The sequence below is a fragment of the Mizuhopecten yessoensis genome, unplaced genomic scaffold, assembly GCF_002113885.1.
Source record: "Mizuhopecten yessoensis strain PY_sf001 unplaced genomic scaffold, ASM211388v2 scaffold10643, whole genome shotgun sequence".
Taxonomy (NCBI): domain Eukaryota; kingdom Metazoa; phylum Mollusca; class Bivalvia; order Pectinida; family Pectinidae; genus Mizuhopecten; species Mizuhopecten yessoensis.
Genome location: NW_018408649.1, coordinates 399,801 through 415,406, shown reverse-complemented (window position 1 = coordinate 415,406; position 15,606 = coordinate 399,801). Strand labels below are relative to the sequence as shown.

The 15,606-nt window shown below is 37.2% G+C and overlaps 1 protein-coding gene across 3 annotated transcripts in view; it reads right to left on the bottom strand.

The window, feature by feature from the left end:
* Positions 1-1,442: 1,442 nt before the first annotated feature.
* The window catches only part of LOC110461636 (RING finger protein 17-like), a 91,400-nt gene continuing 77,236 nt past the window's right edge, over positions 1,443-15,606 (bottom strand). For all 3 annotated transcript variants that reach the window (XM_021515191.1, XM_021515193.1, XM_021515192.1), the window contains exons 38-43: positions 14,599-14,685; positions 13,264-13,411; positions 9,098-9,233; positions 6,794-6,956; positions 5,132-5,253; positions 1,443-4,716 (exon numbers count right to left, since the gene is read on the bottom strand). In XM_021515191.1, coding sequence (XP_021370866.1) covers positions 4,374-4,716; positions 5,132-5,253; positions 6,794-6,956; positions 9,098-9,233; positions 13,264-13,411; positions 14,599-14,685 — 999 coding nt within the window. In that variant the 3' untranslated portion in view covers positions 1,443-4,373. The remainder of the gene's footprint in view (positions 4,717-5,131; positions 5,254-6,793; positions 6,957-9,097; positions 9,234-13,263; positions 13,412-14,598; positions 14,686-15,606) is intronic.

Here is a 15,606-nt window from a genome sequence, read left to right as displayed (position 1 = left end):
TAGGACTAAACCGGCAACTATTTTTGTTGACCTTTGTCCATGGAAGGTCCCTGCAAAATTTCATTGAAATTGGTTCAGGGGTTTTGGAGAAGAAGTCGAAAATGTAAATTGTTTACGGACGCACGACGGACGACGGACGACGGACGACGAACGACGGACGACGGACGACGACGGACAAAAGGAGATCGCAATAGGTCACTTGAGACTTTGTCTCAGGTGACCTAAAAAACCTTCTTTTCCAGACTCAGAGGTACTACAGTCTATTTCAGTGCATGGATAGAAAGATTATCAGGAGTTTTATTTAAATTGTCAATTTCAGCACCCCCAAACCAGGTGCGCTAAAAATGTAGGAGAAAATCTCAGGACAAAAAATCAAATACTGAAATGAACAAAGGGCAATAACTTTTGCAAAAATCGTTGAATCGAAATTCTTTTAAGGGAGACACAACTTCATATCATGATTATAATGTATACCAAGTTTCAAAGAGAACATTTAAAAAATGTAGGAGGAGATTGCCGGACAAACAAAAGTTTACGCTTGACGGCCCCATGCCATAATACTTCAGTCTTTGACAGGCCTATATCAAAAAGGGTTGGGAAAAAATACCAGGATGCACAACATCAGGCGGTTTCATATCTGAAAACTTCTGTAGAAATTGGTCCCATAGTTTTGGAGTTGTCTGGACAAATATTTTCAACAAAGGGCCATAACTTTGTAAAAAGGGTCAGAATGAAAAAAGAATACCAGGATGCAAAACTTCAGGTGGTAGGTATCATATCTGGAAAGTTTCGTTGAAAATGGTCCATTACTTTAGAAGGAGTTGTCCGGACAATCTTTTTCTACGGATGGACAGACAAAGGACGATGCGGTACGGCATAATTACATAAGCTCACTATGGTCCTTTCGGACCAGGTGAGCTAAAAATGGTCCAATGCTTTTGTCAGATTTTAAACTTGACAGTCTCCTAACATCCTGCACAGCTGACATTATCTCATTATGCTGTTAACCTTTAACATGTTTTATAAATCCCTATAAACTGTATCAACATGTTTTATAAATCCCTATAAACTGTATCAACATGTTTTATAAATCCCTGTAAACTGTATCAACATGTTTTATAAATCCCTATTAACTGTATCATAATTTATTGTCAATTTAAAGACTCTGAGAGTACAAAACATGTACACATCCTGATAACAAACAATTGAATTCAGAGAGAAAAAAAACGCATAGCAAGACAACAAACATTTTTTGTTAGAAAATATGTCAATTTAATCAGTTACAAATAAATGATATTCAACAAGTTACAACAGTTAAGATAAGTTCTGCTGTCTGTATAAAATCTGCTTCATCAGATCAATAGAAAAGACCTCAAACTTTCAAGTTTGAAACATCTACACCTACATTCTGTCCTGATTATCTAGCATACAGCTCCAGTTTACTGCCATAGCTGGCCATTGTCTCTAGATAGTCCTTCCCATCACATTCTAGCTGTGCCTCTGTAAACAGTTTGTATTTTCTTAAACATCATTTTTTCACATGATATTTTGGAAGAGGCCAACAGTTTTGCTACTTTTACCTACTGCCAAATAAAACAGCATACACAAAGGATGTCAAAATTTGTCTTTATAGTTCACGCAACAAGTCTACAGTGAAAGTAAACAACAAGTCTACAGTGAAAGTAAACAACAAGTCTTTGGAGAACAGCATTCAGTAGCAGGTACCGGTTATGTTGGAGAACAGCATTCAGTAGCAGGTACCGGTTATGTTGGAGAACAGCATTCAGTAGCAGGTACCGGTTATGTTGGAGAACAGCATTCAGTAGCAGGTACCGGTTATGTTGGAGAACAGCATTCAGTAGCAGGTACCGGTTATGTTGGAGAACAGCATTCAGTAGCAGGTACCGGTTATGTTGGAGAACAGCATTCAGTAGCAGGTACCGGTTATGTTGGAGAACAGCATTCAGTAGCAGGTACCGGTTATGTTGGAGAACAGCATTCAGTAGCAGGTACCGGTTATGTTGGAGAACAGCATTCAGTAGCAGGTACCGGTTATGTTGGAGAACAGCATTCAGTAGCAGGTACCGGTTATGTTGGAGAACAGCATTCAGTAGCAGGTACCGGTTATGTTGGAGAACAGCATTCAGTAGCAGGTACCGGTTATGTTGGAGAACAGCATTCAGTAGCAGGTACCGGTTATGTTGGAGAACAGCATTCAGTAGCAGGTACCGGTTATGTTGGAGAACAGCATTCAGTAGCAGGTACCGGTTATGTTGGAGAACAGCATTCAGTAGCAGGTACCGGTTATGTTGGAGAACAGCATTCAGTAGCAGGTACCGGTTATATGGGGGATCATTTAATTTCCCACTACAAACTACATAGTCTTGTCTACTTGGTTTGTAATTTTGCTTTTTGCTTTTTTTTTTACACAGTAACCGAGTTGTCTCCCTTATCAGCAAAAACCTCTAATAGACTTGTAAAATCAATGCACATTGCCATCATCCAGAATACTGAACATTTCCACAATTTTTAGTTATTTAAACAAGTTTATAATAAAACAATAACAAAAGAAGAATAAAACCTCAGTTTTTCTCTCGGTATCTCAACTCATCATCCACATTGAGTCACCACGACAACAAGCATCTACATTTTGTCTGACATTCACTATATACCATCCACACATTTCTTATCCAGCACTTCACTACTAACCCATCAAGATATTTCTAGTGAATTACTTCAGAAAGTACCAGCTAGACATCTGCAGTCCAGCATTATGCATTATCTAGACATCTCCGGTGAATTACTGTAGTAAACACAAGATTTAGATCTGTTGTTAAATACTGTAGTAAATACCAGATTTAGATCTGTTGTTAAAAACTGTAGTCAATACCAGATTTAGATCTGTTTTTAAAAACTGTAGTTAATACCAGATTTAGATCTGTTGTTAAAAACTGTAGTCAATACCAGATTTAGATCTGTTGTTAAATACTATAGTAAATACCGGATTTAGATCTGTTGTTAAATACTGTAGTCAATGCCAGATTTAGATCTGTTGTTAAAAACTGTAGTTAATACCAGATTTAGATCTGTTGTTAAAAACTGTAGTCAACACCAGATTTAGATCTGTTGTTAAAAACTGTAGTCAATACCAGATTTAGATCTGTTGTTAAAAACTGTAGTCAATACCAGATTTAGATCTGTTGTTAAATACTATAGTAAATACCGGATTTAGATCTGTTGTTAAATACTGTAGTCAATCCCAGATTTAGATCTGTTGTTAAAAACTGTAGTTAATACCAGATTTAGATCTGTTGTTAAAAACTGTGGTTAATACCAGATTTAGATCTGTTGTTAAATACTGCAGTCAATACCAGATTTAGATCTGTTGTTAAAAACTGTAGTCAATACCAGATTTAGATCTGTTTTTAAAAACTGTAGTTAATACCAGATTTAGATCTGTTGTTAAAAACTGTAGTCAATACCAGATTTAGATCTGTTTTTAAAAACTGTAGTTAATACCAGATTTAGATCTGTTGTTAAAAACTGTAGTCAACACCAGATTTAGATCTGTTGTTAAAAACTGTAGTTAGTACCAGATTTAGATCTGTTGTTAAATACTGTAGTAAATAACAGATTTAGATCTGTTGTTAAATACTGTAGTCAATACCAGATTTAGATCTGTTGTTAAATACTATAGTAAATACCGGATTTAGATCTGTTGTTAAATACTGTAGTCAATACCAGATTTAGATCTGTTGTTAAATACTGTAGTAAATACTAGCTGGCATCTCTTTTGAAAGTCAATACTAGCAGGACATCGCTCTTGAATATATACTTCACTTTCTTAACACTTAACAATTCCCTCTCATTTACTTTGACATAAAAAAATGAAAAAAAGTAACAAGCCAATGCTTTTTACAATGTATTCAGGATCACAGGATCTGTAGCACAGGCCCCATCCTCCGAGGTTGTCAGGAATGTCGTCACATGTTCAACCTGTCTGTAGGTTATAAACCCATACTTTCAGTGTTTTCCATGTTTGTGTTCTGTACAATCTGTTAACAACTCCTAAATGCTGTAGGAACTCTTATCAATATAAAATAAATAATCAAACAGTGATCTCTTTCTGAGAAGTAAAACAAAACATAGTTCACAGTGAAAACAGTATTGCACAAAAATGTAATAACCAAAAAAAAACTTAGTCTTACAGATATACGTCCTCAACATCTGTGGTAAAACCATACAATCTTACATACAGTTTCCTTCTAGTCTCATGTCATTCAGAATTGCCATTATTTCAAATGGATTACTGGAAACAGAGGTAGATGTAGGCTAGGATTCCTGGCCGCTGTTTTAACTAAGTGTTCGGAACACTATTCATCTCCTTCCTTATCAACATCATCTACGTCGTCACATGACATATCCTCCTCTATGATAACATCGTCCTCACCGTCGCTTGTCTCTTCTACACTAACAATGTCTCGGTTTTCATGGTCAATGTCTTTTGTTTCACTTTGATGTGGCTCCTCTGGTGTCTGTACCCATGTAACCTTTTCACTCTCATCCTCGTCCCTTCCCTTTTCATCTGACAGTTTTCCCCCCTCATCCTTGACCTTTTCTTCCTCATCCTTATCATTCACTTCTACGTCTGACGAGTCTGGTGTTACATCACGTGCAGCCTCTCCTTCCCCCTTGGTAACCATGGTATCATCATACCTACAAGAATTATTAAAAAGTAGAGATGTCTGCTTTTCATGTAAATTGCATCTTTTGCCACTGAAGCATACTTCATTTTCATTTCGACTTTTCCTTCATTTGACAAAAAGTTTCAGCATCACAATCCCATCAGTTCAGTATAACTGCAATATTTGTCCCCTTTCCATTTGCGCCTTCACTTGCAACCAACCTATTTCAAAGTCCCATTTTAATTTTTTCTTTATTGAATATATATTTCTCCCTGAATATATCACCTAACCTCTTAAAACAACAAACTTTTGCTGGACACAAGGTGGCAATGTATTAAGATTTTACTGTATTCTTATTTTATCAAATAACACACCAGCTATAGATCTTTCCTACCAACTCTTTTACATTAGTATAGATATGAGGTAATACCTAGGAGTATACTTACAGTGCTGACTCGTCCGGCAGAGTTATCAGCCCTAGATCACCCACTTCCTGGTAGGCAAGGGAAAGGGCAGCACCAGCAGAAGAGCCCACCACATACAGATCACCAGTTGGAGGATCACTTTTCTGAGGAGAGACAGGCCCAAAGGTTTTACATAGCTACATTATCATAAAATGGAGTTTGCAAGACTGATTAAGAAAGCAACCACATGATTGTTACTATATGATTATTAAGGGCTTGCATGACTGTGACTATAAATTGAGTACAGAATCTTAGTATGGAAATGGTTTCATGAATAAGGTCACAGACTGAAAGTATACCAGTGTATCTACTACTGCTCCTGTTGGTATGGAAATGGTTTTATGAATAAGGTCACAGACTGAAAGTATACCACAGTGTATCTACTATTGCTCCTGTTGGTATGGAAATGGTTTCATGAATAAGGTCACAGACTGAAAGTAGACCACAGTGTATCTACTACTGCTCCTGTTGGTATGGAAATGGTTTTATGAATAAGGTCACAGACTGAAAGTATACCACAGTGTATCTACTATTGCTCCTGTTAGTATGGAAATGGTTTCATGAATAAGGTCACAGACTGAAAGTAGACCACAGTGTATCTACTACTGCTCCTGTTAGTATGGAAATGGTTTCATGAATAAGGTCACAGAATGAAAGTACACCACAGTGTATCTACTATTGCTCCTGTTGGTATGGAAATGGTTTCATGAATAATGTCACAGAATGAAAGTATACCACAGTGTATCTACTATTGCTCCTGTTGGTATGGAAATGGTTTTATGAATAAGGTCACAGTCTGAAAGTATACCAGGGTATCTACTATTGCTCTTGTTGGTATGGAAATGGGTTCATGAATAAGGTCACAGTCTGAAAGTATACCAGGGTATCTACTATTGCTCTTGTTGGTATGGAAATGGTTTTATGAATAATGTCACAGACTGAAAGTACACCACAGGGTATCTACTATTGCTGCTGTTGGTATGGAAAGGGTTTTATGAATAAGGTCACAGATTGAAAGTACACCACAGTGTAACTACTATTGCTCCTGTTAGTATGGAGATGGTTTCATGAATAAGATCACAGACTGAAAGTACACCACAGTGTATCAACTATTGCTCCTGTTGGTATGGAAATGGTTTCATGAATAAGGTCACAGAATGAAAGTACACCACAGTGTATCTACTATTGCTCCTGTTGTAGATCTTCAGTATTTAGCGTAATGGCTGAACTTGGAGACAAAGGGTTGTCTATATGTGTGAATGTGTTTTTGGTAAGCATCATGAGATGACAGGTCTGAGTTGGATCTGCATACATAATTCAGTCACTCATGTGAAAAAAAGAAGGTAACATAACCTGCATAGAAAACATTTAGGACTTTGGGATAGACAGATGAACATCACTATTAAAGCTGTTATGGGAGACAAACTAGATGTAGATTGTTCAATGTTTTAACCTGGTCACAGTATTCCAGGCAAAGGGGAAGGCAAAGTTATCTTTAAAATTAGCTTAATGTTTCATTTCGACCCATGTCTAGTATAGTTTTCAACATTTCTGTAATTAGCCTTTTGGATGAATTGTTTAGATTTTTTGTTCAATTGAACTTTCTCAATAGTTTTGTTCAGTTAAGATTTGATCGGAACCTACCTTGAGACAGGCAATGAGCTGCTTGTTACTAATAGAAGTTATGATGGCTTCCAAGGCTTCCTTGGACCACTGTCCATCACGAGACTTGGGGCTGACCTCACTTAACGTCAATCTGACCGACTGTGCAGGCAGGCTCCCAAACCTGGATGGCAAAGCCCTCACTCTGTAACATATAAGATAGGACTTGTAAAACAGAAGCATGCTCACAAACTCTTGAGGAGTAACTAGCACTGATATGCTCTATAATAAACATCTGGTTGAAACAAGGTGTGTGTAAATAAGTGCTCATCAGGCTTACAATTACAACCATAATACAGACGTCAACGAAGGACTCACACTTACCTGTCCATTATCACACTCTAATGTACTGTAGGTGACAAATAGACAAAGACACATCTTGTGACCTAATACTCTTGATGTACCATATTAAACATACTTACCTGTTCAACGTGACATACTCTGATGTACCGTAGTTTATATAAAGAATGATGATCGCATCTCATACTTACCTGTCCACTGTGACATACTCTGATATACTGTAGTTAATATAAAGAATGATGATCACATCTCATACTTACCTGTCCACTGTGACATACTCTGATGTACCGTAGTTAATATAAAGAATGATGATGACATCTCATACTTACCTGTCCACTGTGACATACTCTGATATACTGTAGTTAATATAAAGAATGATGATGACATCTCATACTTACCTGTCCACTGTGACATACTCTGATGTACCGTAGTTAATATAAAGAATGATGATGACATCTCATACTTACCTGTCCACTGTGACATACTCTGATATACTGTAGTTAATATAAAGAATGATGATGACATCTCATACTTACCTGTCCACTGTGACATACTCTGATGTACCGTAGTTAATATAAAGAATGAGGATCACATCCCATACTTACCTGTCCACCGTGACGTACTCTGATGTACCGTAGTTAATATAAAGAATGAGGATCACATACCATACTTACCTGTCCACTGTGACATACTCTGATATACCTAGTTTATATAAAGAATGATGATCACATCTCATACTTGCCTGTCCACTGTGACATACTCTGATGTACCGTAGTTAATATAAAGAATGATGATGACATCTCATACTTACCTGTCCACTGTGACGTACTCTGATGTACCGTAGTTAATATAAAGAATGAGGATCACATACCATACTTACCTGTCCGCTGTGACATACTCTGATATACCTAGTTTATATAAAGAATGAGGATCACATCCCATACTTACCTGTCCACTGTGACATACTCTGATGTACCGTAGTTAATATAAAGAATGATGATCACATACCATACTTACCTGTCCACTGTGACATACCCTCATACTTACCTGTTCACCATGACATACTCTGATGTACCGTAGTTAATATAAAGAATGATGATCACATCCAATACTTACCTGTCCACTGTGACATACTCTTATACTTACCTGTCCACTGTGACATACTTTGATGTACCGTAGTTAATATAAAGAATGATGATCACATCTCATACTTGTCTGTCTACCGTGACGTAGTCTGATGTACCGTAGTTAATATAAAGGATGATGATCACATCTCATTCTTACCTGTCCACTGTGACATACTCTGATATACTGTAGTTAATATAAAGAATGATGATCACATCCCATACTTACCTGTCCACTGTGACATACTCTTATACTAACCTGTCCACTGTGACGTACTCTGATGTACCGTAGTTAATATAAAGAATGATGATCACATCTCATACTTGCCTGTCCACTGTGACGTACTCTGATGTACAGTAGTTAATATAAAGAATGAGGATCACATACCATACTTACCTGTCCACTGTGACATACTCTTATACTAACCTGTCCACTGTGACATACTCTGATGTATCGGAGTCAATATAAAGAATGATGATCACATACCATACTTACCTGTCCACTGTGAAATACCCTCATACTTACCTGTTCACCATGACATACTCTGATGTACCGTAGTTAATATAAAGAATGATGATCACATCCCATACTTACCTGTCCACTGTGATATACTCTTATACTTACCTGTCCACTGTGACATACTTTGATGTACCGTAGTTAATATAAAGAATGATGATCACATCTCATACTTGCCTGTCCACTGTGACATACTCTGATGTACCGTAGTTAATATAAAGAATGATGATCACATACCATACTTACCTGTCCACTGTGACATACTCTCATACTTACCTGTCCACTGTGACATACTCTGATGTACCATACTTAGTATAAAGAATGATGATCACATCTCATACTTGCCTGTCTACCGTGACGTACTCGGATGTACCGTAGTCGACATACATGACAAGGATCATGTCTGTCCTAGTGTCACGCTCCACCACTACCGCCCGGTACCAACACTGGTCGAACCAAAACTGGGCACAGCACATGAGGCCTGATGACAGAATCAATTCCCATTATAGAATTTATGCAGTGAAATCTTGTGTATATTTACAGAATAGTTTGAATGGTATTGCATACTCTAGACTGATAGTAGAATGTAAAACAAACCTCAATAGCATGTGTTGCTCAAATGTTCTTCAATGATGTCAGTAAAATAGCTTTAATGAAATACAAATAATGTATCTTGAAAGTTCAATGAAGTTACCCATGTTTTCAATATCTGTTTCTGTTATAGAAAATCTGGATAGTCCTTCATACAGGCTAATTCTTTAGGTGAAGTCGTACGACAAATTCAATTCCGGATGATGCAATTAAAACAAGAGGCCCAATGGAGCTGCATCGCTTACCTAGTATTAATCTCACACTTGTAACCTTAAAGTGAACTAAAATAAAGCTACAGGCTTAATATCATTAATATGACCAAGTCATTCAAACGTCCATGGACAAGATTAAACTCCCGTGATCTTCAAGGTTTAACAAGGTCATTAAGTTGAACAAAGGTGGTAGCCATTCATCCCAGCATGCATGCTACTTGCCAGATATGATCACCTTAGATCTTTTGATTATTGAGGAGAAGTCGTTTAACTATTTCAACATATTTGACCCCTATGACTGTTGTTTCACACATTCAATTCTGGATGTCACCATCAAAACAATTTTTATCACCCTTTTACCCTAGTTACCTAACGGCCAAATATCATTATTCTAGGTTTAATGGTTCACAAATTCATTAAAAGAGAAGCTTATACATACTTAATGTCACTCAAGAAACAGTCACTCAATGCAAAGAAGAACTTTTATACATGCAAATTTCAATTGATGACACTTTTATGACAATTTGACTGTATATCACTTTTATTGGCTGCTGATTATCATTACATGGACAATTTAAAGGTAAGATTAATTATCAAAACAAAACTTTCCTGATTTATGTGCCGTGCGACACTTTTTGTTTGGATATCATTGTCAAAGGTCTATTTTATCAAAACTGATGCTAGTTTGGAGAAAAATTTGATCAGAACCCTATTTGACTCTAAAATGTTTGTACTTTGTATAATTTTCTGCTTTTAGCCAAAATACCAAAGTGTTCCTTCCAGGGTACAGTAACGCCTGCTCAAGGGTCTACCTGACGCTGATGTTATTTTGCATTCTATTTATAGAAACACGCACCACAAATACCAACTTGTAATGGAAATGAAACGTGGATGGTATCTATTTATGAAAAATTGCCAAACAACTTTGGAATTGATAGTATGGTATAAAGTACATTAATGTTTATCTTAAAAGTGTTCTGATTTGGGTACAGTGATGTTACAGGCTAAATTTAACTAAGCATTGCGAGCAATCCATGTGTACAACATCTGGTGATAAGCAAATGGATATAACTCTGAATTAAGTGAAGCAGGAGATCCAATTATAGTATGTGACACTCTGCCATACCTAGATGTATCTGCATAAATAATTAAACAACTGAAGTGACAGAATACATGAGGTATGTCCTAGAAATATTTTCACATGAACTACTACAAACCTGAAGTCCCCTCTGAAAGTGCTACTGCCAACAAATTGCTATCGTAGTTCATTTTTAGCTTACCTGGCCCAAAGGCTTATGCCATGTTGCAGCGTCCGTCCGTCGTTCAGAGTCAATATTTACTTGAAACAACTTCTTCTCAATAACCAAAAGGCCCAGGTTACTGATATTTGGCCTGTAGCATGCTGGGATGAAGGGCTACCAAGTTGTTCAAATGAATGACCTTCACCCACTTTCAAGGTCACAGGGGTCAAATGTCTTAAAATCTTCAAACAACTTCTTCTCAATCACTAAGAGGCCTAGGATCATGATATTTGGCCAGTAACATGCTGCGTTGAAGGACTACCAAGTTTGTTCAAATGAATGACTTTGACATATATTCAAGGTCACAGGGGTCGAATATGTTTAAAACTTTTCAACGACTTCTTCTCATTAAGTAAAAGGCCAAGGGTGTTGATATTTGGCCATTAACATGTTGGGATGAAGGACTACCATGTTTGTTCAAATGAATGACCTTTGCCCATCTTCAAGGTTACAGCGGTCAATATATGTTTAAATCTTTAAATGACTTGTTCTGTATAACCAAAAGGTCCAGGGTACAGATATTTTTCAAAAAGCATGCTGGGTTGGAAGACTATAAACTCTGTTCAACCTAATGTCTTTGTTCGACATTCAAGGCCATATGTTTAAAGCTTTTAATAGGTTTCTATGAAACAATCACTGATATTCTGCCTGTAGCTGTATTTTAGTCCACTTTTAAGATTACAAGTGTGAGATTAATACCAGGTGGGCGATTCGGGCCCATTGGGCCTCTTGTTAAAATTATATTGTTTAACAAGAGGCCCAAGAGGGCCTGTATCGCTCACCTGACTATTTAAACAGTCATAGCAAAATATTCTCATTAAATATTATATTGCACTAAAAATATTTCCCTCGCAAACTTTGCTGGCTCCATCTGTTAAAACCACCAGCAAAATATTATTATAAGATTCTATGCTTTTTTATTCTTCTTCAGAAGATGCTTGACATATTTTTCCCTGTGACCTTGCAAGTAGGTCAATTTCATTTTCCTTCTCAAATTGGTTAGCTCTATTCCAAAAAGCTACCAGCCAAATCTTATGAATCCATTCTTTTTAGTTCTTAGAACAAATCCATTAAAATGTTGTCGACCTCTGTGACCTCTAAAGTAGGTTGAGGTCATTTTCATTTGCACACTTTGGTGAGCTCTATCCCAAAAAGTCACCAGCCAAATATTATAATTTTATGCCTTTTAATTCTTCAGAAGTAGTAGTTTGAACCGTTTGACATATTGGAACGCTGTGACCTTGAAAATAAGTCAAGGTCATTTTCATTCGCAAACTTTGTTTGGCTCTTTCCCAGGAAGCCACCTGCCAAATATTAAGATTTTATACCTTTCAGTTCTTCAGAAGAAGTTTTTATAAGCGTTAGACATATCTGACACCTTGAAAGTAAGTCAAGGTCACTTTCATTCGCAAACTTTGTTGAGCTCTTTACCAGGAAATAACCAGCCAAATATTAAGGTTCTATAACTTCCAGTTCTTCAGAAAAAGATGTTTGAAGTGTTTGACATATCTGCCTCATGTGACCTTAAAAGTAGGTAAAGGTCATTTTCATTCTCAAACTTTGTTGGGCTCTTTCCTAGGAAGCTACAAGCCAAATATAAAGATTCTATACCTTTCAGTTATTAAGAAGAATTCATTTGAAGCTTTTGACATATATGACCCCTGTGACCTTGAAAGTAGGTCAAACTAATTTTCATTCTCAAACTTTGTTGGGCTCTATCCCAGGAAGCCACCAGCCAAATATAAAGATTCTATACCTTTCAGTTCTTCAGAAGAAGGCGTTTGAAGTGTTTGACACATTTGACCCCAGTGACCTTGAAAGTAGGTCAAGGTAATTTTCAATCTCAAACTTTGTTAGGCTCCATCCCAGGAAGCCATCAGCTAAATATGAAGATTCTATACCTTTTAGTTCTTCAGAAGAAGTTGTTTGAAGTGTTTGACACATTTGACCCCTGTGACCTTGAAAGTTGGTCAAGGTAATTTTCATTCTCAAACTTTGTTAAGCTCCATCCCAGGAAGCCATCAGCTAAATAAGAAGATTCTATACCTTTTAGTTCTTCAGAAGAAGTTGTTTGAAGTGTTTGACATATTTGACCCCCGAGACCTTGGAAGTAGGTCAAGGTCATTTTCGCTCGCAAACTTTGTAGGGCTCCTACCAACAAAGCTTTCAGCCAAATATCATGACTCTAGGCCTGTCCGTTCCTTAGAAGAAGTTGTTTAAAGGAAAAGTTGACGGACGAGGACAGACGGACGCCGCACCATGGCATAAGCTCACTTGCCCTTCGGGCAGGTGAGCTAAAAATTCTGTGGTGATTGTGCAATCTCAATTTGGCAGCTTAAGGCAGTTGGTAATTTGTAAAATAAAGCGACATTGTCAATGTTAGCTATCATAGCTGAAAGTAGCGAACCTGGTTTTGGATTAGGTAAAGCAGCAGCCAAAGGTCCAACTTCATTCAGGTCAAAAGCAAGCTGTACTAATTTTGAGAGTTGAGCATTTATTTCATCCATGCGCTCATCCATTTCGGATCCACTTTGTCTGGTATGCTGGAAGTACACCTGTAAAACAAACCAATGATACATCATCAGGAGATAGGGCCAGGGATTTATTGCATTACCTAGTACCTCTATTTTTAGTCTAAATGTAAGCAGGATTAGAGCACTATAGACGTTGTTTACTTCACATGTAAGTAGACTTTGGCCACCATAGTATTTCAAAATTAAGGTTATTAATATCATAGAGAAAATCAGAACAAGAGGCCCAAGAGGGCCTGTATCGCTCACCTGAATATTTAAGCAGTCATAGCAAAATATTCTCATTAAATTTTATATTGCACTAAAAATATTTCCCTCGCAAACTTTGTTGGCTCCATCTGTTAAAACTACCAGCAAAATGTTATTATAAGATTCTATGCTTTTTGATTCTTCTTCAGAGGTTACTTGACATATTTTTCCCTGTGACCATGTAAGTAGGTCAATGTCATTTTCCTTTTCCAATTGGTTAGCTCTATTCCTTAAAGCTACTATATTATATATTATAATTGTATGCCTTTTAATTCTTCAGACGAAGTAGTTTGAACTATTTGACATATTTGATTGCTGTGACCTTGAAAGTAAGTCAAGGTCATTTTCATTCACAAACTTTGTTTGGCTCTTTCCCAGGAAGCCACCAGCCAAATGTAAAGATTCTATACCTTTCAGTTCTTCAGGAGAAGTCGTTGGAAGCATTTGACATATTTGACCCATGACCTTGAAAGTAGGTCAAACTAATTNAAAGATTCTATACCTTTTAGTTCTTCAGAAGAAGTTGTTTGAAGTTTTTGACATATTTGACCCCTGTGACCTTGAAAGTAGGTCAAACTAATTTTCATTCTCAAACTTTGTTGGGCACTATCCCAGGAAGCTACCAGCTAAATATAAAGATTCTATACCTTTTAGTTCTTCAGAAGAAGTTGTTTGAAGTTTTTGACATATTTGACCCCTGTGACCTTGAAAGTAGGTCAAACTAATTTTCATTCTCAAACTTTGTTGGGCACTATCCCAGGAAGCTACCAGCCAAATATAAAGATTCTATACCTTTCAGTTCTTCAGAAGATGTTGTTTAAAGGAAAAGTTGACGGACGAGGACGGACGGACGGACGGACGGACGGACGGACGACGGATGCCGCACCATGACATAAGCTCACTTGCCCTTCGGGCAGGTGAGCTAACAAAACCATCGTGCGTACAATTTTCAATCTACTTACCACATTAGGCACCTCTACATGGGTAATGTCCACTGGGAAGTACTCGCCAGGGGGCATCAGCTCTGTAGTCTTGTATGGGTTATTCTTCTGTTAAAGTGGGAAAAAAACGTGTGTACCAATCAGGACATGGATTCAATGAGCATCAGTTCAGGCTGTATGTATCATAGCTATTGTCAGAAGGTCTGTAGTCACATCTATATAGCAATGGAATGACAGCAATAAACCAGAGCTGTCGCTTGGACGGCTGACTAATACCCCTGCTTCCACCAAGTTATGAATATTTGAGTTATACTTCAAGGTATTAAGCAGGATAAATAATATTTTTGTTAAAGGGGTCAAAACTTCTAGAAAAATAACTGAATGCAAATATCCCTAGGGGCATAACAAAGGGGCATAACTCCACCAAAAAGGGTTGAAATCCCAAATTTAAATGCCGATGCATCACTACATAAAATACAGATCATTTATGCAAAGTTTCACTGAAATCCACCTGATAGTTCAGGAGGAGTTGCGCGGACAAGTATTTCGCATAAAGGGGCATAACTCCATCAAAAAGGGTCAAAATCCCAAATTAAAATGGCGGTGCACAACTACATAAGATACCGATCATTCATGCAGGGTTTCAATGTAATCCACCTGTTAGTTAAGGAGGAATTTTCCAGACAAGTTACTGCGGACGACAGACAGGGTGATTCCAGTATACCCCCCTAACTTCGTTGGGAGGGTATAATTACAAAGCTATAATTTCCAGAGAGATATGAACAATTTCAGATATTTACCAACTTTCATTACCTGAATGAGAAAACTATTCAAGTGGAAAGTGCTGATCTGAACCGACTACTTACCTCTACAGCCTTAAATATTTATAACTACATACATCTACAACCTTGGCTATTTTATAACTACATACCTCTACAACCTTGACNATCTACAACCTTGGCTATTTTATAACTACATACCTCTACAGCCTTGACTATTTATAACTACCTACCTCTACATCCTGGACTA